The 17,867-nt window shown below is 44.1% G+C and overlaps 1 protein-coding gene across 1 annotated transcript in view; it reads left to right on the top strand.

The window, feature by feature from the left end:
- SPON1 (spondin 1) overlaps window positions 1-17,867 on the top strand; it is a 343,817-nt gene that overhangs the window by 103,163 nt on the left and 222,787 nt on the right. Inside the window, 1 exon segment of the mRNA XM_040328285.1 lies at window positions 4,025-4,158. Coding sequence (XP_040184219.1) covers window positions 4,025-4,158 — 134 coding nt within the window.

The raw sequence follows: 17,867 nt of genomic DNA, 5'->3' as shown, positions 1-17,867 counted from the left end.
TCAAACTGCCACACAGTGAAGTGACATGCTGATAGTCTAAAACAATTTACAAATTTCTTGTCATATGTTTCAGCTTAAAATAATGAAGTTATGGCTGGCATCTTCCCAGTTTCAAATCTGCCATAAAGAGACAAGCAGAATTTACAACTCTGAATCTAAGCCTACATGGAGGGTTCAGATCATTAAAGCGGAGGTCCGCCTAAAAAAAAAATATTAAAAGACAGCAGCTACAAATACTGCAGCTGCTGACTTTTAATAAATGGACACTTACCTGTCCAGGGTGCCCTTGATGTCGACAGCTGAAGCTGATCAATTGCTCGGCTCTCGGCTGCCCCCGCCACCATCCTCGGTGAGAGAATCAGGAAGTGAAGCGTTGCGGCTTCACTTCCCGGTTCCCTACTGCGCATGGGCCAGTTGTGCTGAGCATCCTAACTGGTCCCCGCTGTCTTCTGGGATATGTGTGTTTCCCAGAAGACAGCGGGGGGATGAGAAGGGGCGTGACCCCCACTGGAGTCTATGCCCAGAAGTGGGTTCAAATACCTGTCTTAGACAGGTATGTGCATCCCCTTCCCCCCTGAAAGGTGCCAAATGTGACACCAGAGGGGGTGAGGGTTCCCAAAAGCGGAGGTTCCATTTTTGTGTGGACCTCCGCTCTGAGGCCTCGTACACACGACCGAGGAACTCGTCGTAAATGAAACATCGTTTTCCTCGACGAGTTCCTTGTTAGGCTTGTCGAGAAACTTGACAAGCTTTCCTTGCGTACACACTGTCAAGACCAAATCTCGTCGTTCTCAAACGCGGTGACGTAAAACACGTACGACGGCACTATAAGGCCGGGTACACACGGACAAACATGTATGGTGAAAGCGGTCCGTCGGACCGTTTTCACCATACATGTCTGCCAGAGGGCTTCTGTACGATGGTTGTACACACCATCGTACAGAAGTCCGCGCGTAAACAATACGCGGGGCGTGTCCGCGGTGTCGCCGCGTCGATGACGCGGTGTCGCCGCGACAATGACGCGGCGACGTGGGCGGCCCGCCTTTAAAATGCTTCCACGCATGCGTCGAAGTCATTCGACGCATGCGAGGCACGGCGGGCGGCTGGACATGTACGGTAGGTCTGTACTGACGACCGTACATGTCCGAGCGGGCTGAATTCCAGCGGGCTGTTTTAAAACAAGTCCAGGAATATTTGTCTGCTGGGAAAAGGCCCGGCGGGCAAATGTTTGCTGGAATTCGGCCCGCTCGCGCCCACACACGACCAAACATGTCTGCTGAAACTGGCCTGCGGGCCAGTTTCAGCAGACATGTTTGCTCGTGAGTATGGGGCCTAAAGGGGAAGTTTGATTCCACTGGCGCCACCCTTCTGAGCATATGCGGGTTTTTAAGCATACACATGAACGTGTTTCTCGTCGAAAACCAGCCCGACGAGGAACACGGCGAGGAAATTGAGACTCCCGACTAGTGTGTTCTCTTTTTTTCTTATCGAGTTCCTCAACAGTTTTCTCGATGAAAAACATACACACGACCGTTTTCCTCGGCAAAAAAGCTCTGCCACCAAGTTTCTTGATGGATTCTGTCGAGGAAAACGGTCATGTGTAAGAGGCCTCAGCCCTTTCTACTAGAAAACATATTGTCAAGGCTTCCAAATTTCAATATACAGTACAGGATACATCTTTTACTAAAGGAAGATGTTGCTATGAAGTCAGCAGCTGCTGGCATCCAAGCAAACAAAGATGCATCTCTAGCTCCATTCAGTTGCCGGCCAAGAGGTCCCTTGACTAGAGTTGCCACCTCACCGCTTTAACCACTTAAGGACCTTGCCTTTTTCAGATTCGGCGTTTGCAAGATTAAAACATGTTTTTTTTTGCTAGAAAATTACTTAGAACCCCCAAACATTATATATATTTTTTTCTAACACCCTAGAGAATAAAATGGCGGTCATTGCAATACTTTTTGTCACACCGTATTTGCGCAGCGGTCTTACAAGCACACTTTTTTTTTTAAAGAATTCACTTTTTTTAATAAAAAAATAAGACAACATTAAAGTTAGCCCACTTTTTTTTTATATTGTGAAAGATAATGTTACACCGAGTAAAATGATACATGTCACGCTTCAAAATGCGCCCGCTCGTGGAATGGCGTCAAACTTTTACCCTTAAAAATCTCCATAGGCGACGTTCAAAAAATTCTATAGGGTGCATCTTTTGAGTTACAGAGGAGGTCGATACCTCACTTGTGCGGTTTTAACACCGTTTTCATATGCGGGCGCTACTCACGTATGCGTTGGCTTCTGCGCGCGAGCTCGTCGGGACGGGCGCTTTAAAAAAAAAAAAATCATATTTATTTTTATTTATTTTATTTATTTTTACACTGTTTAAAAACAAAAAAGGGTCACTTTTATTCCTATTACAAGGAATGTAAACATCCCTTGTAATAGAAAAAAGCATGACAGGTCCTCTTAAATAAGAGATCTGGGATCAAACACAGCGGGAAATGCCACAGATCACAGATCAAGCGACCATAGTGAGTGCTCAAATGACCTGGCTACCAAGAAAAAAAAAGAGAAGAGAAGATATCATCAGAAAATAGAACCCAGAAGTACCATTTACAAATAATTTTACAATTAGGCAAGAAATAGCAACCAAAAAAGAGGTTGCATAGAAAATCTATATATATATATATATTGTGACGGAATGACCCGGGACAAACAGAGACTTTGTAAGGATGAAGGGTACTCCTGTACCGGCGTCACCAAGGAGTCTTATGTCTAGGGTCACCTTATGTCCGATAGGGCCATAGGGTGACTGAGAAATTATATCCTAAATTACAGGACAGGGGACATCACTGATAGTTCATATTGCAGGATCTTGAGATATTGCAAGTTGTTGGTTAATTGTGACCCAACCAGTCAATAGTGACTCATTTCTATGATTAGCCCTGGCTAGTGACATGCTAATTGAGTCAGGCTCCTGGAAGACCTTTCATTGTGTGATAACACTGCTTTAAAGCCTATTGATGCTCAGAGGTGTGAATACCTTTCTGTCAAGCTGTATGCAAAGACAGAACGTCTGTCTAGGGATGTGGATTAAGAAGAGATCATTGTGTGATGGTGTTTTGTTTGAGTTCTGTTAATGAAGGAATGTGCAGTGATTAGATCATGATAATTATAGGCCGGCACCGACATGTCTAGAATGTTTAGCAATTAGCCATCTGAAAGTGTATTGAAGCCCTCCCAGGGTGTGGGTGGAGAGTTTGATTGTTCCTGTGCCTTGAAAACTGTATAAAATCTGAGAGTGAACCATTAAAGTTGTCTTCATTTTGGAACAAGTACAGAGCTGCGCGTCTCATCTTGATTCTGGGGAAATGGGATGGATCGGGTCCTGTTGGTTGGAGTGTCGATAAGCTGTCGTAGCTGATGGAAGGTCGTAAACGGTGGTGACCGTTACAACAACACTATAAAAAAAATGTATGTGTTCGGTTTTAATGGGATGAGGTGGCAACCCTACCCTTGACCGACTGAAAATAAACCAAGGGGCAGGGATGCTGGATGATGTTAGTACAAAATAAGGCAATGGCCAATGTCAATTATGTCAATCAAACTCCCGACACAATGACAAGTGTAACCCTGAACAAAGAAGGAACACATGCTGGTGGCCACTGGAAACACATGCTGACACACAGCGCCACCAGCAGGAAGGGTGGGGTAAAAACAAAACGATTGCAATCAATTCAAACGTGTAGAGTACCCAACTCTTGCTACAATATTCACCCTAAGCAATCAGATTAAAGTGTTGCATACTTTCTGTACATGTTCTCCTTTTAAAGGAGTAAAAAGAACAGAACTACTTCATAAAAACCAAAGGTAATATTCACTATAATACTAATATTCCCGGCACATGGTTAACATTCCTTCTCTGCAGAAATTTCATTACTATTGCTCAATGGGCCATTATTCACTAATAATCTCTTATGGCAAGTTTAGTGTCGGTATGTAATTAACCATGAATTTTAATTTGCAGATTATAGATGATGAAGAGACACAGTTTATGAGCAACTGCCCTGTAGCTGTTACGGAGAGCACACCAAGGCGGAGGACGCGGATACAGGTCCTTTGGACAGCGCCATCTATTGGCACGGGCTGTGTAATACTTAAGTAAGTACTGATATGTTCATACATTATATATTGCTGTAAAATAAAGTTTGAATACTGCAAATAAAGTACAGTATGTCATATCAACCAATACGATTGCATTTACAGTGATATTGAAAAGGTATTGGTTGTCAAAGTATGTGGAAAAGAGGTGACTGCTCTCCAATTTTCAGAAGTATAAATGCTTTCATTTAAAAAAATCTATGCATAACATCACTAAGCCTAGGTTCACATTGGATTGATTTGTCATGCAATTTGAGAGATCAAATCGAATGACGAGTCGCAGCCTATTGGAGGCAATGGCACTGCTTCAATCGGCACGACACCAATTTTGCGGCACCGCAGCACTACCTTTGCCGAATTCAGGTGTGACTTTAACAGACATCTGTGCATGAAGCCACACAGATGTCTATCAAGCAACACCTGAAATCGCACTGACCTTCAAAGTAGCATCAATGTGAATCAGGGCTTAGCCACGATAAAACAGGACTGTAGCAGCAAGGTTAAAAAGGAAGTAAACCCCGATGGGTTTTACTTCCTCTTTGTTTCCCTGCAAAGGTAAAGCATAATGGGCTACTATGCATTGCATAGCAGCCCATTGTGTGTCACTTACCTGAAACTGAAGCCTGCAATGTCACTGCTGTCCCCTGTTCCACGAAGCGTCTATCACCCTCTTCCTTCTGGGTATCACGGCTCCAGCTCTGTGATTGGGCGGAGCCGCGATGATACCGCGATGATGCGGGAGTTGCCAGTCACCGCACGATCTCCTTTAGAAATGGCACGATCGCCATTTCTAAAGGTTTCTAAAGTGTGCCTGTGCCGTTGTCTATGGCGCATACGCTGTAGACATCGCCGCCCGTCTCTTTTGTAAATATCTCCTAAACCGTGGAGGTTTAGGAGATATTTTGAGCACTTACAGATACAGTGCCTTGCGAAAGTATTCGGCCCCCTTGAACTTTGCGACCTTTTGCCACATTTCAGGCTTCAAACATAAAGATATAAAACTGTAATTTTTTTTGAAGAATCAACAACAAGTGGGACACAATCATGAAGTGGAACGAAATTTATTGCATATTTCAAACTTTTTTAACAAATAAAAAACTGAAAAATTGGGCGTGCAAAATTATTCAGCCCCCTTAATTTAATACTTTGTAGCGCCACCTTTTGCTGCGATAACAGCTGTAAGTCGCTTGGGGTATGTCTCTATCAGTTTTGCACATCGAGAGACTGAAATTTTTGCCCATTCCTCCTTGCAAAACAGCTCGAGCTCAGTGAGGTTGGATGGAGAGCGTTTGTGAACAGCAGTTTTCAGTTCTTTCCACAGATTCTCGATTGGATTCAGGTCTGGACTTTGACTTGGCCATTCTCACACCTGGATATGTTTATTTGTGAACCATTCCATTGTAGATTTTGCTTTATGTTTTGGATCATTGTCTTGTTGGAAGACAAATCTCCGTCCCAGTCTCAGGTCTTTTGCAGTCTCCATCAGGTTTTCTTCCAGAATGGTCCTGTATTTGGCTCCATCCATCTTCCCATCAATTTTAACCATCTTCCCTGTCCCTGCTGCAGGCCCAAACCATGATGCTGCCACCACCATGTTTCACAGTGGGGATGGTGTGTTCAGGGTGATGAGCTGTGTTGCTTTTACGCCAAACATAACGTTTTGCATTGTTGCCAAAAAGTTTGATTTTGGTTTCATCTGACCAGAGCACCTTCTTCCACATGTTTGGTGTGTCTCCCAGGTGGCTTGTGGCAAACTTTAAACGACACTTTTTATGGATATCTTTAAGAAATGGCTTTCTTCTTGCCATTCTTCTATAAAGGCCAGATTTGTGCAGTATACGACTGATTGTTTTCCTATGGACAGAGTCTCCCACCCCAGCTGTAGATCTCTGCAGTTCATCCAGAGTGATCATGGGCCTCTTGGCTGCATCTCTGATCAGTCTTCTCCTTGTATGAGCTGAAAGTTTAGAGGGACGGCCAGGTCTTCGTAGATTTACAGTGGTCTGATACTCCTTCCATTTCAATATTATCGCTTGCACAGTGCTCCTTGGGATGTTTAAAGCTTGGGAAATCTTTTTGTATTTAAATCCGGCTTTAAACTTCTCCACAACAGTATCTCGGACCTGCCTGGTGTGTTCCTTGTTCTTCATGATGCTCTCTGCGCTTTAAACAGACCTCTGAGACTATCACAGTGCAGGTGAATTTATACAGAGACTTGATTACACACAGGTGGATTCTATTTATCATCATTAGTCATTTAGGTCAACATTGGATCATTCAGAGATCCTCACTGAACTTCTGGAGAGAGTTTGCTGCACTGAAAGTAAAGGGGCTGAATAATTTTGCACGCCCAATTTTTCAGTTTTTTATTTTTTTAAAAAGTTTGAAATATCCAATACATTTCGTTCCACTTCATGATTGTGTCCCACTTGTTGATTCTTCAAAAAAAAAAAAAATCAGTTTTAAATCTTTATGTTTGAAGCCTGAGGCCAGGTTCACACCTATGCGAATTGAGTGCGGTTTAAACCGCATCTAATTAGCAGGACATTTCAAAATACATTGTTTTCAATGAGGCTGGTTCACATATGTGCGATGCATCCGCACTGCGTATTGCCTCCAAACCGCATGCAGTTTTTATGTCTTGCGGTGCGGCTCAGGTGCGAATTCAGTCCCATTATCTTCTATGGGTATGCATCTAATTCGCACATGTGTTCAGTTCTCTGCAGGAATTTCTCTCATTCAGCGCAATACACTTCTCCCCCACTCTCCTCTCACCTGGAACTTCTCCCAGGTCTCCAAATTCGCACCTGATCTGCAGCTAAACCGCAGTTGATCTGCAGAACACCCTCTAGAGAAATTCGCAACGAGAACGCAGCTCCAAAACGCAACGCACTAGTGTGATTCCGCCTGAAATGTGGAAAAAGGTCGCAAAGTTCAAGGGGGCCGAATACTTTCGCAAGGCACTGTAAGCCTTAATCTAGGCTTACCTGTAGGTAAAAGTGGTTGTAAAGGGTTTACAGCCACATTAACATGTTTCACCACCAGAAGCACATGTGTAGTTAACTCTTATATACCTTAATAACAGCAAAACGGACACATCTAGCATGTGAACACACAAGATAGAGCATGATAAAACAGAAAAGGAGAAATAGCTACATATTGTAAATAAAAAACAAAATGAGATTATAAGGCCAGTTACACACGAGGCGGACTCCGTCGCTACGGAGTCCAACTGCTCCTGCCAGCTCAACGGGAGATCAGTCCGCAGATCTCTGCTGAGCTGGCGGATGACAAGCTCCTCTCTGCTCACTGAGCGGGGAGGGGCTTGTGCAGCGCCGCTGATTCCTATGGAGCGATCTGATGAAAACGGACAGCATGTCCGTTTTCATCAGATCTCACCCGATCGGCCATGGACGGATATGGACGTATCACCATATGTCTGATTTTGGCAGATCGGGTCGGGCCGTTCAGCCCCGCCGTCAAAACTGGCAGGCGGACCTGAATAGTCCGTCCGTGTGAAAAAGGGCTAAAACGAAAGAATGTAACAACATTCAAAGAAGTTTGTCCTACAGAGCCAAACACTGGTGGGGACAACAGAAGGAGAAATCTGGAGATTCCAGTATAGGTGTCACCCGCCACAACCATACCAATGTAGGCAAAGAAAAACAACCAACCGTTGAATCAAATGATACACATGTGCATGATATATGAGTATCATATAATGAAAAATGATAAACAAATAATGAAAAATAGAAACCTATTCATATCAGCCTTAAACATGCACAAATTGCTATCACGGCTGTAACCAAAAAACAATATGTACTTTTAATATTACAAAACCTGAGTAAATAACAACATTTTTCAAAACACTTTCAATTTGTATGCAGTCAGGCAGGCCCTTGCACTACATAGTTGAAGGTAAATCTAAAGGAAATGGAACAACAAAAGTTGGATAGTGTGTATCCACCGTTGGGCTGATATGAATAGGTTTATATTTTTCACCCATTTATCTCTATGCATAAGCATAGAGGTGCGTTTTTTTTTTGTAGCATTAGGCAGGTGCTCTGTCATGTGTCAACATGTGTTTCCTTTGTACATTGACATTTGTTTTGATGTGCATTGATACATGCTTCCAATGTGCTTTGAATTTAGAATTTGGAGTGGATAAGGATTAACGGTCATGAACCAATGTTTGTTAAAATCTGTTTCCAATGCAGCAAAACCCATGCTGTTCTGTTTCAAATGCCAATTTATTCAGGGACATATCTGCTTAGACTCAGTCCGTCTGGATAGTATGGTAACCTGCTGTTTTGGCACCATGCAGAGGCAGCTTAAAGAGGTTGTAAACCTCTCTGTGGAAGTTGTACCACAAGATGATAAGCGGGTGCTGCCGCAAGTTTCTAAAGATGGGCGGTCAGAAGTTTCTAAAGTTGGGTGGTCAAACGAAAAATAAATAAATAATAATAATTAAATAACATTTAAAAAAAACAGGGGGGCGGCCAGGCCCCTTACAGGTGTAATGCCTGTACCCCCCTGATGGCTGCCCTATAGGTAAGCCTATAATAAGGCTTACCTATAGGTACTGTAAATATCTCCTAAATGTGCGCCGTTTAGGTGATATTTACTGTGCTTTGCGCTGATGATGCCATCGCTGCATGTGCTGTAAAGAGACGGCCCCCGTGCCATTTCTTTACGAGTGAGTGCCGTGCCTGCCAGCTCCCACATGCATACCTTGGAGTGACGTCACGCGGCTCCATCTAGTCACAGAGCCAGAGTCTGCGGCCCTGGAAGGAAGAGGGGCGAACATGGATGCGGCCTGCAGCAGGGACGGCGCAGGCTTCACTTGCAGGTAAGTCTCACATAATGTGCTAGCATGCGATGCATACTAGCACATTATGCTTTTACTTTGGAGGGGCAAAGGAAAGAAAACCCATCAGGGTTTACTTCCTCTTTAACCCCTTCAGGTCGACCATACGCAAATATGCGGCCCCACCAGACCGGACTTTTTTTCCCGTGTGGCTGCATATTTGTGCCAGAGACCTGTGTAGCGCCCCCCCCCTTTTAGTTAGTGGGGTGTTACGCTAAAGTTAGTAGGGAGTGGGAGATTTAAGTTGCTCCCACTCACAAATTGTTTAGTTTGTGCTGTTGCCAGTTTGGTACTGCCTCTTGGGTCAGTCTGCGTGCCAGGGGTGTACTATCACCCCTGGGCGACAGTTGGCGCTAGAGGGGTTCTGACGGACCTATCTTTCCTCAGCAGCCAATCAGAAGGGTTTTCCCTCTTCGGGCATGCTGGCGGGGGGTATATCTGGGGTGACCGCCATGAGCTGGGCTGTTCTATGCGGGGCCCGAATCCCAGGTGCGGCATCCACCTTCAGGGTGTGCGCATCCATGGGCCCCGCCATCGAGGCCTGCTTGGCCGAAGCTACGCACCAAGCAAAATCTCACCTTGATGCTGAGAGGGACCCCAGCGGCTTGCTGGGTCCCAGATCCTAAGCTGGGAGCTGTATGATGGGGGGTCTGCTCGGGAGAACCTAGATACAGAGGTTGTCTGCGAAGTCTGGACGTGCCATCGGGGATCCGGTCACCACACCACATGACAGGTATATTTCAGCTGTCTATTGGTGACCCTGAATTGGACTTACTGGGAGGATTCGCTAGTTCCACCATTTAACCATATTTGAATATTTACCAGGCCTGTGCAGGGGCCCTGCTTTCCTCCCAGTGACTTTATTTGCAAGTGACCTTCTGGCTGCCAGGCTCAAGTTAATCACCTGTCCAGGGGCACTTTACCTACTCAGACGGGAGTGGCAACGTTTGAACTGTCTATGCTGAGAGCAGACTTGCTCTCCATGTTCTTGATATCCAAGGCCTGATACTGCAGTTTCTTTCCTCTCTGCTCATCAACCCTTTTCCTACTGTGTGCCATGTTGATGTTGGCTGTGTTGGCCTTGGAATAAAGCATTAGAAACTCACACTGTTGTCTGAATACTTGCTCCCTATCCACACTTACAAGTTGTACCCCTAGACAATAGAACTTGGTAACTTTATACGCCGATCCCCAAATTATCCAGCGGCTCCTTCGGGGGTGAGCGCTACACCTGTTCTAACGTTCAGGACCAAGACGTCCAATTCCAGGTCACCTGATAGCTGTGATAGCCTCTGATTGGCTATCACAGTGATCAGTCACAGTGGAGCGCCCCCTCGATGTTTTCTGTCTCTGTGAATGGAGGAGAGAGATACATTGTATCACTTTCTGTCAAACAGAATATGTGGTATTGCTGTGATCTTCAGGAGTAGGAGAATTTATTTTGGGTCGTTCTTTGGTGATTGGTTATGGAAATAGAAAGAAAAAATATACAGTTACATGTAAATTCTTTTTTTTTTTTTTTTACTGGTTTAGGCCAGTTTTCCTTTGCTAAAAAAACTGAAAAAACAAGAAATATCGTTATAGTTATCGACTAGGATGGAAAAGGACCTGGAGGTCTTAGTAGATGATAGGCTCAGCAATGGCATGCAATTCCAAGCTGCTGCTAACAAAGTAAACATAATATTGACATGCATTTAAAAGGGGGACCAACTCCAGAAATAAATTATAATTCTCCCGCTCTACAAGACTCTGGTCTGGCCGCACCTGGAGTATGCTGTCCAGTTCTGGGCACCAGTCCTCAGGAAGGATGTACTGGAAATGGAGCCAAGTACAAAAAAGGGCAACAAAGCTATTAAAAGGACTGGAGGATTATAGTAATGAAGAAAGGTTGCGAGCACTGAACTTATTCTATCTGGAGAAGAGACGCTTGGGAGGGGATATGATTTCAATTTAAAAATATTGTACTGGTGGTGACACCACAATAGGGATAAAACTCATTAAAATTAGAAGAAAAGAGGTTTAACCTTAAACTACGTAGAGGGTTCTTTACTGTAAGAGCGGCAAGGATGTGGAATTCCATTCCACAGGCGGTGGTCTCAGCGGGGGGGGGGGCATGGATAATTTTTAGAAAACGATTAGAGCACCTGAACGACCACAACATACATATACAAGGTAATACTGGATGCCCATGTCCTATTATATAATTTATAGAGATTTATTTGACCCTTTGTCATCACATGCTCATCCATATAGAGATTTCTGGCGTCCAGACAATCGTTTTATTGTCATTTTATGTTGTTTGTTTTGTCCTGTGCTTTATTTTGTAATAGTGGCTACATGTGGAGACTGTTTTCATGCTTACGTTTCCATCTGTATAGTGTCCGATCTGAAGCATCTTCTATTCTCTCCTACCGAGAGGAAATTTATCAATAAATGTACCGTATTTGCCTGCGTATAAGACAACCTTTTACACTTAAAAATATGGCTCAAAAAACGGGGGTCGTCTTGTATGCTGGATGCAGACTGCGTGCGTCCATTTTTTAAAAGCCGTGCCTCCTCCCCCTCGTGCTGTTCCGTGATAGGCGGAACACTCAGTTTCCCAGAAGAGCCTGTGTTTAGTGTTCAGCCTATCACAGACATCGTCTCGTCCTCGGACGAGAGGACGTCCGTGATAGGCAGAACACTGAACACAGGCTCTTCTGGGAAACTGAGTGTTCCACCTATCACGGAACAGCACGAGGGGGAGGCGCGGTTTTTAAAAAATGGATGCCCGCAGTCTGACTCACTCTGCCAGACATAAAGGAATGAAGATCTGCGAATTGAGGTGAGGCAATGGCACAGTGAGGTGAGGTGAGGCAATGGCACAGTGAGGTGAGGCAATGGCACAGTGAGGTGAGGTGAGGCAATGGCACAGTGAGGTGAGGCAATGGCACAGTGAGGTGAGGCAATGGCACAGTGAGGTGAGGTGAGGCAATGGCACAGTGAGGTGAGGCAATGGCACAGTGAGGTGAGGTGAGGCAATGGCACAGTGAGGGGGGGGGGGGGGGGGATCGTCTTATGGTGATTATATCCCAAAACCAACAATTTAGCTGGAAAATTAGGGGGTCGTCTTATACGCCGGCAAATACGGTATACCTTTTTCAATTTCTCACCCATTGAATTTGGTGTCACTCATTTGGTCTTCTGGTCCCCTACTAGCTTGGTATGGGACACGTATTTTGTTTTTATACAAGGTAATACTGACATATAATCACACACATAGGTTGGACTTGATGGACTTGTGTCTTTTTTCAACCTCACCTACTATGTAACTATGGGTTGAGTTCCACTTTACTGCCAGAAGGCGGAGCAGACTTTCTGTTCAGGTGGCCACTGTGATTGGCTGTCGCAGCAGTCAAATGATTGGGAGCCAACTCTCAATTGTAAACAGAGATGGAGCTGTCATTCACTGGGAACATTCAGTAAGCACACTCTCCACAGAGAAACCTCAGCTGCCATGGACGCCTATAAGCTGCGTTCAGGAGTTAAAACCTACCTTCCCCACTGCAGTTACATGGTCTGCAAGCAAGTTAAGTAAATGTTATTGGGTTAGGGGTTTACATCTACGCTATTCCTTGTTTCTTATTTCATGACATGGAAGTGGTTGCAGATCTACCGTCTGCTCTCCAGATGTGCAGCCAACATGATTCCCTCCCAGAACATTGTACTGCCTGTTAAAGACAGCAATTTGTCCTCCGCAGGTACCCAGAATTAATAATATCTGTTTATACTCGCATGCAATTAAAAATGGAGATAGAGGCACTATCCTCCTTTCCTTGCCTGGAGGAAGCAGAAAGCCACCACTAATGTACAAATGTGACAGCTGTACGCCATTTCTTTGTCTGCAGCAGCTGTCAGAACGGGACTGCTTTATTTCATAAACAGATGTTTAATGGGACTTCATTGATATTGTCAGATATTCAGAGAACAGCAAGAAGGCTGAGAAATAATCAGAATATTCATGATTACGCTTCTTTTAAGACTATAAATCAAAGTGACAAATGACAACATCAAAGGGCCTTTGTTGTTCCTGCTTGGCTCAGCAAGCTGCGTAATTTCTTCCACGTGGTCAGCAGTTTACATGTTCGCTCCTGCCCTGCAGCCAAGTCGAGAAATGGAATTGGGCAGTGAAAATATTAAAGGAGACCTGTCCTGAAAGGGGTTGTAAAGGTACAATTCTTTTTTCCTAAATAGCTTCCTTTACCTTAGTGCAGTCCTCCTCCACTTACCTCATCCTTCCACAGGTTATTCCTCTACTAGTTTTGCAGAATGGAAACGCTTCTTCAGGAGGAACTGTCTATAAAACAGAAAATACACAATAAGATATATAATAAATACATACTGTCAAATTAAACATTGTAATGTGAAGAAAATTACATGTATTCTTGTTTCACTTGGATACTTGTAATGCTGCACACATACAGTACTCATACTCAACATTTGTTTTTTCTGGACACGGTTCAAAGAAATTGATCTTAAATCAGGGTTCCAATCACATTTTGCAATTTTTAAAACTAAGTTATTTCATCAGGCAAATAATTAGACTTACTGTGTCCAAATCCGCCGCCGATCACCCGAGTTTTTGTGTAACGATACTTTTAAAAATTCATTGCTGTAGTTCTCATTTTGCTTGTGGGCATGTGAAGCCCACAAGCACTTACTTCCTGAATAGTGCTGACCAGCCGTTACGAGCGGTGACCATCATGCACCACCCATCCCGCACCATTCTCGGGTTGCAATCACAACGGGCGGGGACGTCGGAATGGCCCGCCCCATTGTGATGGCAATGAGGATAACACAAACAGTGTAGGAAGCCGCGGCGCCAAAATCTTCATTGAATCACGTCACTTCCTGTTTTGAAGTGCTGCGATTCTAGTCCTAGGGGAAGCGCACTGCATCCTGGGAAATGATGACACACATTTCCCAGGAGCAGAAGCGCGCTGAGGAGCCGAGGAAGATGACGTCACAAACCGAGGTGATTCAGAAGGCAGATTTTGTGGGACCACATAGCAACAGGTATTTCCATGTGAGTAAAAAATAAATAAATATCCAAATGTTTTTTTTTTTCAGGGTATTATATGCACATTAATGCTAAATTGTATTTTGATGGAGACTCCACTTTAATGGCAGATATAAAACAGGCCCCTTTTTCTTCTATATAAATGATTGGTGCCCCATGTCTTTATTTATCGTTTCTATTTGTTGAACAGAAACAAAAGATATTTAAGTTGATGATTGCCATTCAGAATTGCACAGTAAATATGAATGCCGTGTAGAAATTGCCTTGATTAAGTGTAAATGAAATGATGATGGTACGCTTCTGAGTGATCCGGTTGTTGTGTAACGATTTGAAACCAAAGAACGAAGCCATCCCACAATATAATTATACAGAATGTAATCATTGGGTGGATAAAGAGATTATTGCCACAGGGAATGGGAATGATTAGCACCTTTTCAGAATCATTCACGAAAATATAATTATCATAAAATTGCTTTTCAACGCTAGTTACTGAAAAGCCTTGGAAAGTCTGTGACTACATGATTTTGGGGTAAGGCTCATTACAACAACTTTAAAGCAATAAACAGGTGTACTGAACTAGTTTATAACAAAATAAGGTACACCTGATGCATAGGCTGTACTGGGAATGGCCACACAAATTTTGGAAGTTCAACCTAGATGCTTCCCCCTCCCAACTACCTGGTCCAAATCATGTTTGTTCACCTACAGAAAAACATTCATGTCTTTCACAATGATCTATTGCAGAAAAGATTGATTAGTGAGCTTATAACACATGAAGATCCAAGCACTACCTAATGTCTGTAGATACCTTAAAACGGCCATTCCATCTTCATTGCTGCTTTTTCCCCCCAACACCGCCCAAGCCCTCACCCAATATCTTTTTTAAATCTCAGTATACATTTTGGCAGCTGTCTTTCATCTGGTCACGTGATGCATGGGGTCTTCCTATTGCTCCTCTGTCTGCTGAAGTAGGTAGGTTCAGGTTGGGTTGATGACATGCCACCAATGGGGCATTTCCTTGACACCCTGAGCTCACAGGAAAGGGTTTGAATGGCTTTGAGAGTAATTTAACCCGGAAGAAGACCATAGCTGCTGGTCCTAGGAGTGATGGGTCTGTGGGGTCAATGTGAGAAATAGCGTAAGTATTGCAGTCATGGACCTGGGCAAAAAAAAAGGGTGGAACTGGGCCTTAAAGTGTTGCTTTACTTTTGCTGAGTTAAAAGAAAACAACAAAAAGGGAAGTATTGGAGCTGCAGAACATCAGCAACAAAGGATGACATGTTAGAACCTCATCTTTACTGGGAACCCATAAAGGCTCATACATCTCAAGCTTACAGAGCATTTGTCTAGCTCTTTGTAGACTCAAAACTAATAATCAGTAGCCTTTTGGCTTTAAGAATGGAGAGGCTTTTAAAATTGTACAGAATGTGCAGGCTTTTCTACTACAAAGTGTCTGGATTTGTGCCAGTTCTGATAGTGATGACCACCCAAGGTATGCTTAACCCTTAACAGCCCCCTTTCAGATAAACATTATGGCCCAGATTCTCAAAGGGCTTACAACGGCGCAACGCCGTGTACGCCGTCGTAAGTCCTAATCTGGGCCGTCGTATCTATGCGACTGATTTCTAGAATCAGTTACGCATAGATATCCATTAGATCCGACAGGCGTAAGGCTCTTACGCCGTCGGATCTTAACTGCAATATTTTTTTGTAACCATCAGTCGCTCCCCTCATGCCAGGTTACTTGGTGAAATCTTAAACTCTGACTTGCCATTTCAGCCGCAAGTCCAATCGATGTCAAAAGTTTATAGACTTCACCTCCGTAACATCTCTAAAATGTGCCCCTTTTTTAACAAATGAAACCACCAAGCTCCTCATTCACTCCCTTGTTATCACTCGCCTTGACTATTGCAACTCCCTTCTCATTGGCCTGCCTCTCCATAGGCTATCCCCTCTTCAGTCTATCATGAATGCTGCTGCCAGACTTATCCACCTTACCAACCGCTCAATGTCTGCCAACCCTCTCCTCCAATCCCTACACTGGCTCCCGATCGCCCTGCGAATTAAATTCAAAATACTAACCACTACTTACAAAGCCATCCAAACCTTTACCCTAAGCTACATCACCAGTCTTGTCTCCAAACATATCTCAAACCGTCCTCTCCACTCTCCCTAACAAGACCTCCTACTCTCAAGTTCTCTCGTCTCCTCCTCCCATGCTCATCTCCAGGGTTTCTCCAGAGCCTCTCCCATCCTCTGGAACTCGCTACCTCAACCTGTACGACTACCCCCTACTCTTGAAATATACATCATAATCAGGGCAGGAGTTGATACTTGGTAGGGAATTCAAATCAAAGTGGGTATCCAGTCATTAAAACCAAAGCAGGGTATCAGAGTTAGTTAGAGACATAGGTCAGGAGAGGTGGAATCCTAGAAAGCTTTTATTATTGTATTTTACAATTTTTGCCAGAAAAAGAGGTGGAGAAAAATCCTCCAGTGGGGACACCTGTCCCAGTAAAAACCATCTAAGTGAGAAAATTCCCTACTTTTGTAGAGATATATAGTTTTACCAGAGTTTTGTTGTGATATTCCCTGGTTATTTGGTGCACAGAAGAATAAAGCCTCGTACACACGATCAGTCCATTCGATGAGAACGGTCTGAAGGACCGTTGTCATAGGTTAACCGATGAAGCTGAAACGCAAAATTAATGTATTATGATAGGTGGAGATATTTTCTATAATGGTGCTGACTTACTGTCCTGTCATATTAATCCTTGTCCCAGTACATCCTACATTCCAATGTCACTGTCATACTCAGGATGTCCCTTCTTCTGGATGAAGCAGAAGAAAGGAGATCCTTACTCTGCCAGTCCTCAGTTACAGCTTCCTGTCCAGCAATGAAAACATTGGGCTGAGCAGAAGTGAGAGATCATTAAATCGCAGGCTTAGGCCCCGTACACACGACCGGATCTGTCTGCTGATATTTGTCCGACGGACAATTTTAGCGGCCAGATCCGGTCGTGTGTACAGCCGACCGGACCGGATTCCCGGCCGAGCGGACTTTTTCCAGCGGACTAAAATTTCCTAGCATGCTAAGAAATCTGTCCGCTGGAAACCTGTCCGTCGGACGTGTTCGGTCGTCTGTACAGACTCACCTGACATGTCTGACCGACCGCCATCCCTCGCATGCGTCGTACTGATTCGACGCATGCGTGGAAGCTTTGAACTTCAAGGCCGCCCACGTCGCCGCGTCATCGTCGCGGCGACGGCGCGGCCACGTCCCCGCGTATTGTTTACGCACGGATTTATGTCTGATGGTGTGTACAAACATCAGACAGAAATCTCCGGGCGGACTGTCCGTCCGTGTGTACGGGGCCTTATTCTTATGAGACTAGCAGTCAGAGGCAACAGTGCCTTAGATCTTCCTTTCTAAACCTGCATCATGGGATGCCACCAGCATTTCCCAGGGGTGCCGTTGTGTGAGTTTTAGTACCAGGGAGGATAAAAAAATAAAGCACACTATTATTGGCCCTGCTATGGCTACAAACAACAAATACACCACACATATGCTGTATGCTCATGCATGTCAGGAGTAGAAGAAATTATTTCATGTTTTTTTGGTGATTGGTCATGATGATAATGGCAAAAAAACATACAGCTAAATTTACAAAAAAAAAAAAGATTTTTGTACTAGTTTAATCATTTGTTCACTAAGGTATGTTTATTAATATCATGGTAGGCAAGTGGTTAAATCAAGCTTGATACTGGCTTTAAGATAAAAGT

Source organism: Rana temporaria, chromosome 11 (assembly GCF_905171775.1).
Source record: "Rana temporaria chromosome 11, aRanTem1.1, whole genome shotgun sequence".
NCBI lineage: Eukaryota > Metazoa > Chordata > Amphibia > Anura > Ranidae > Rana > Rana temporaria.
This window is presented reverse-complemented; position numbering and strand designations above follow the sequence as displayed.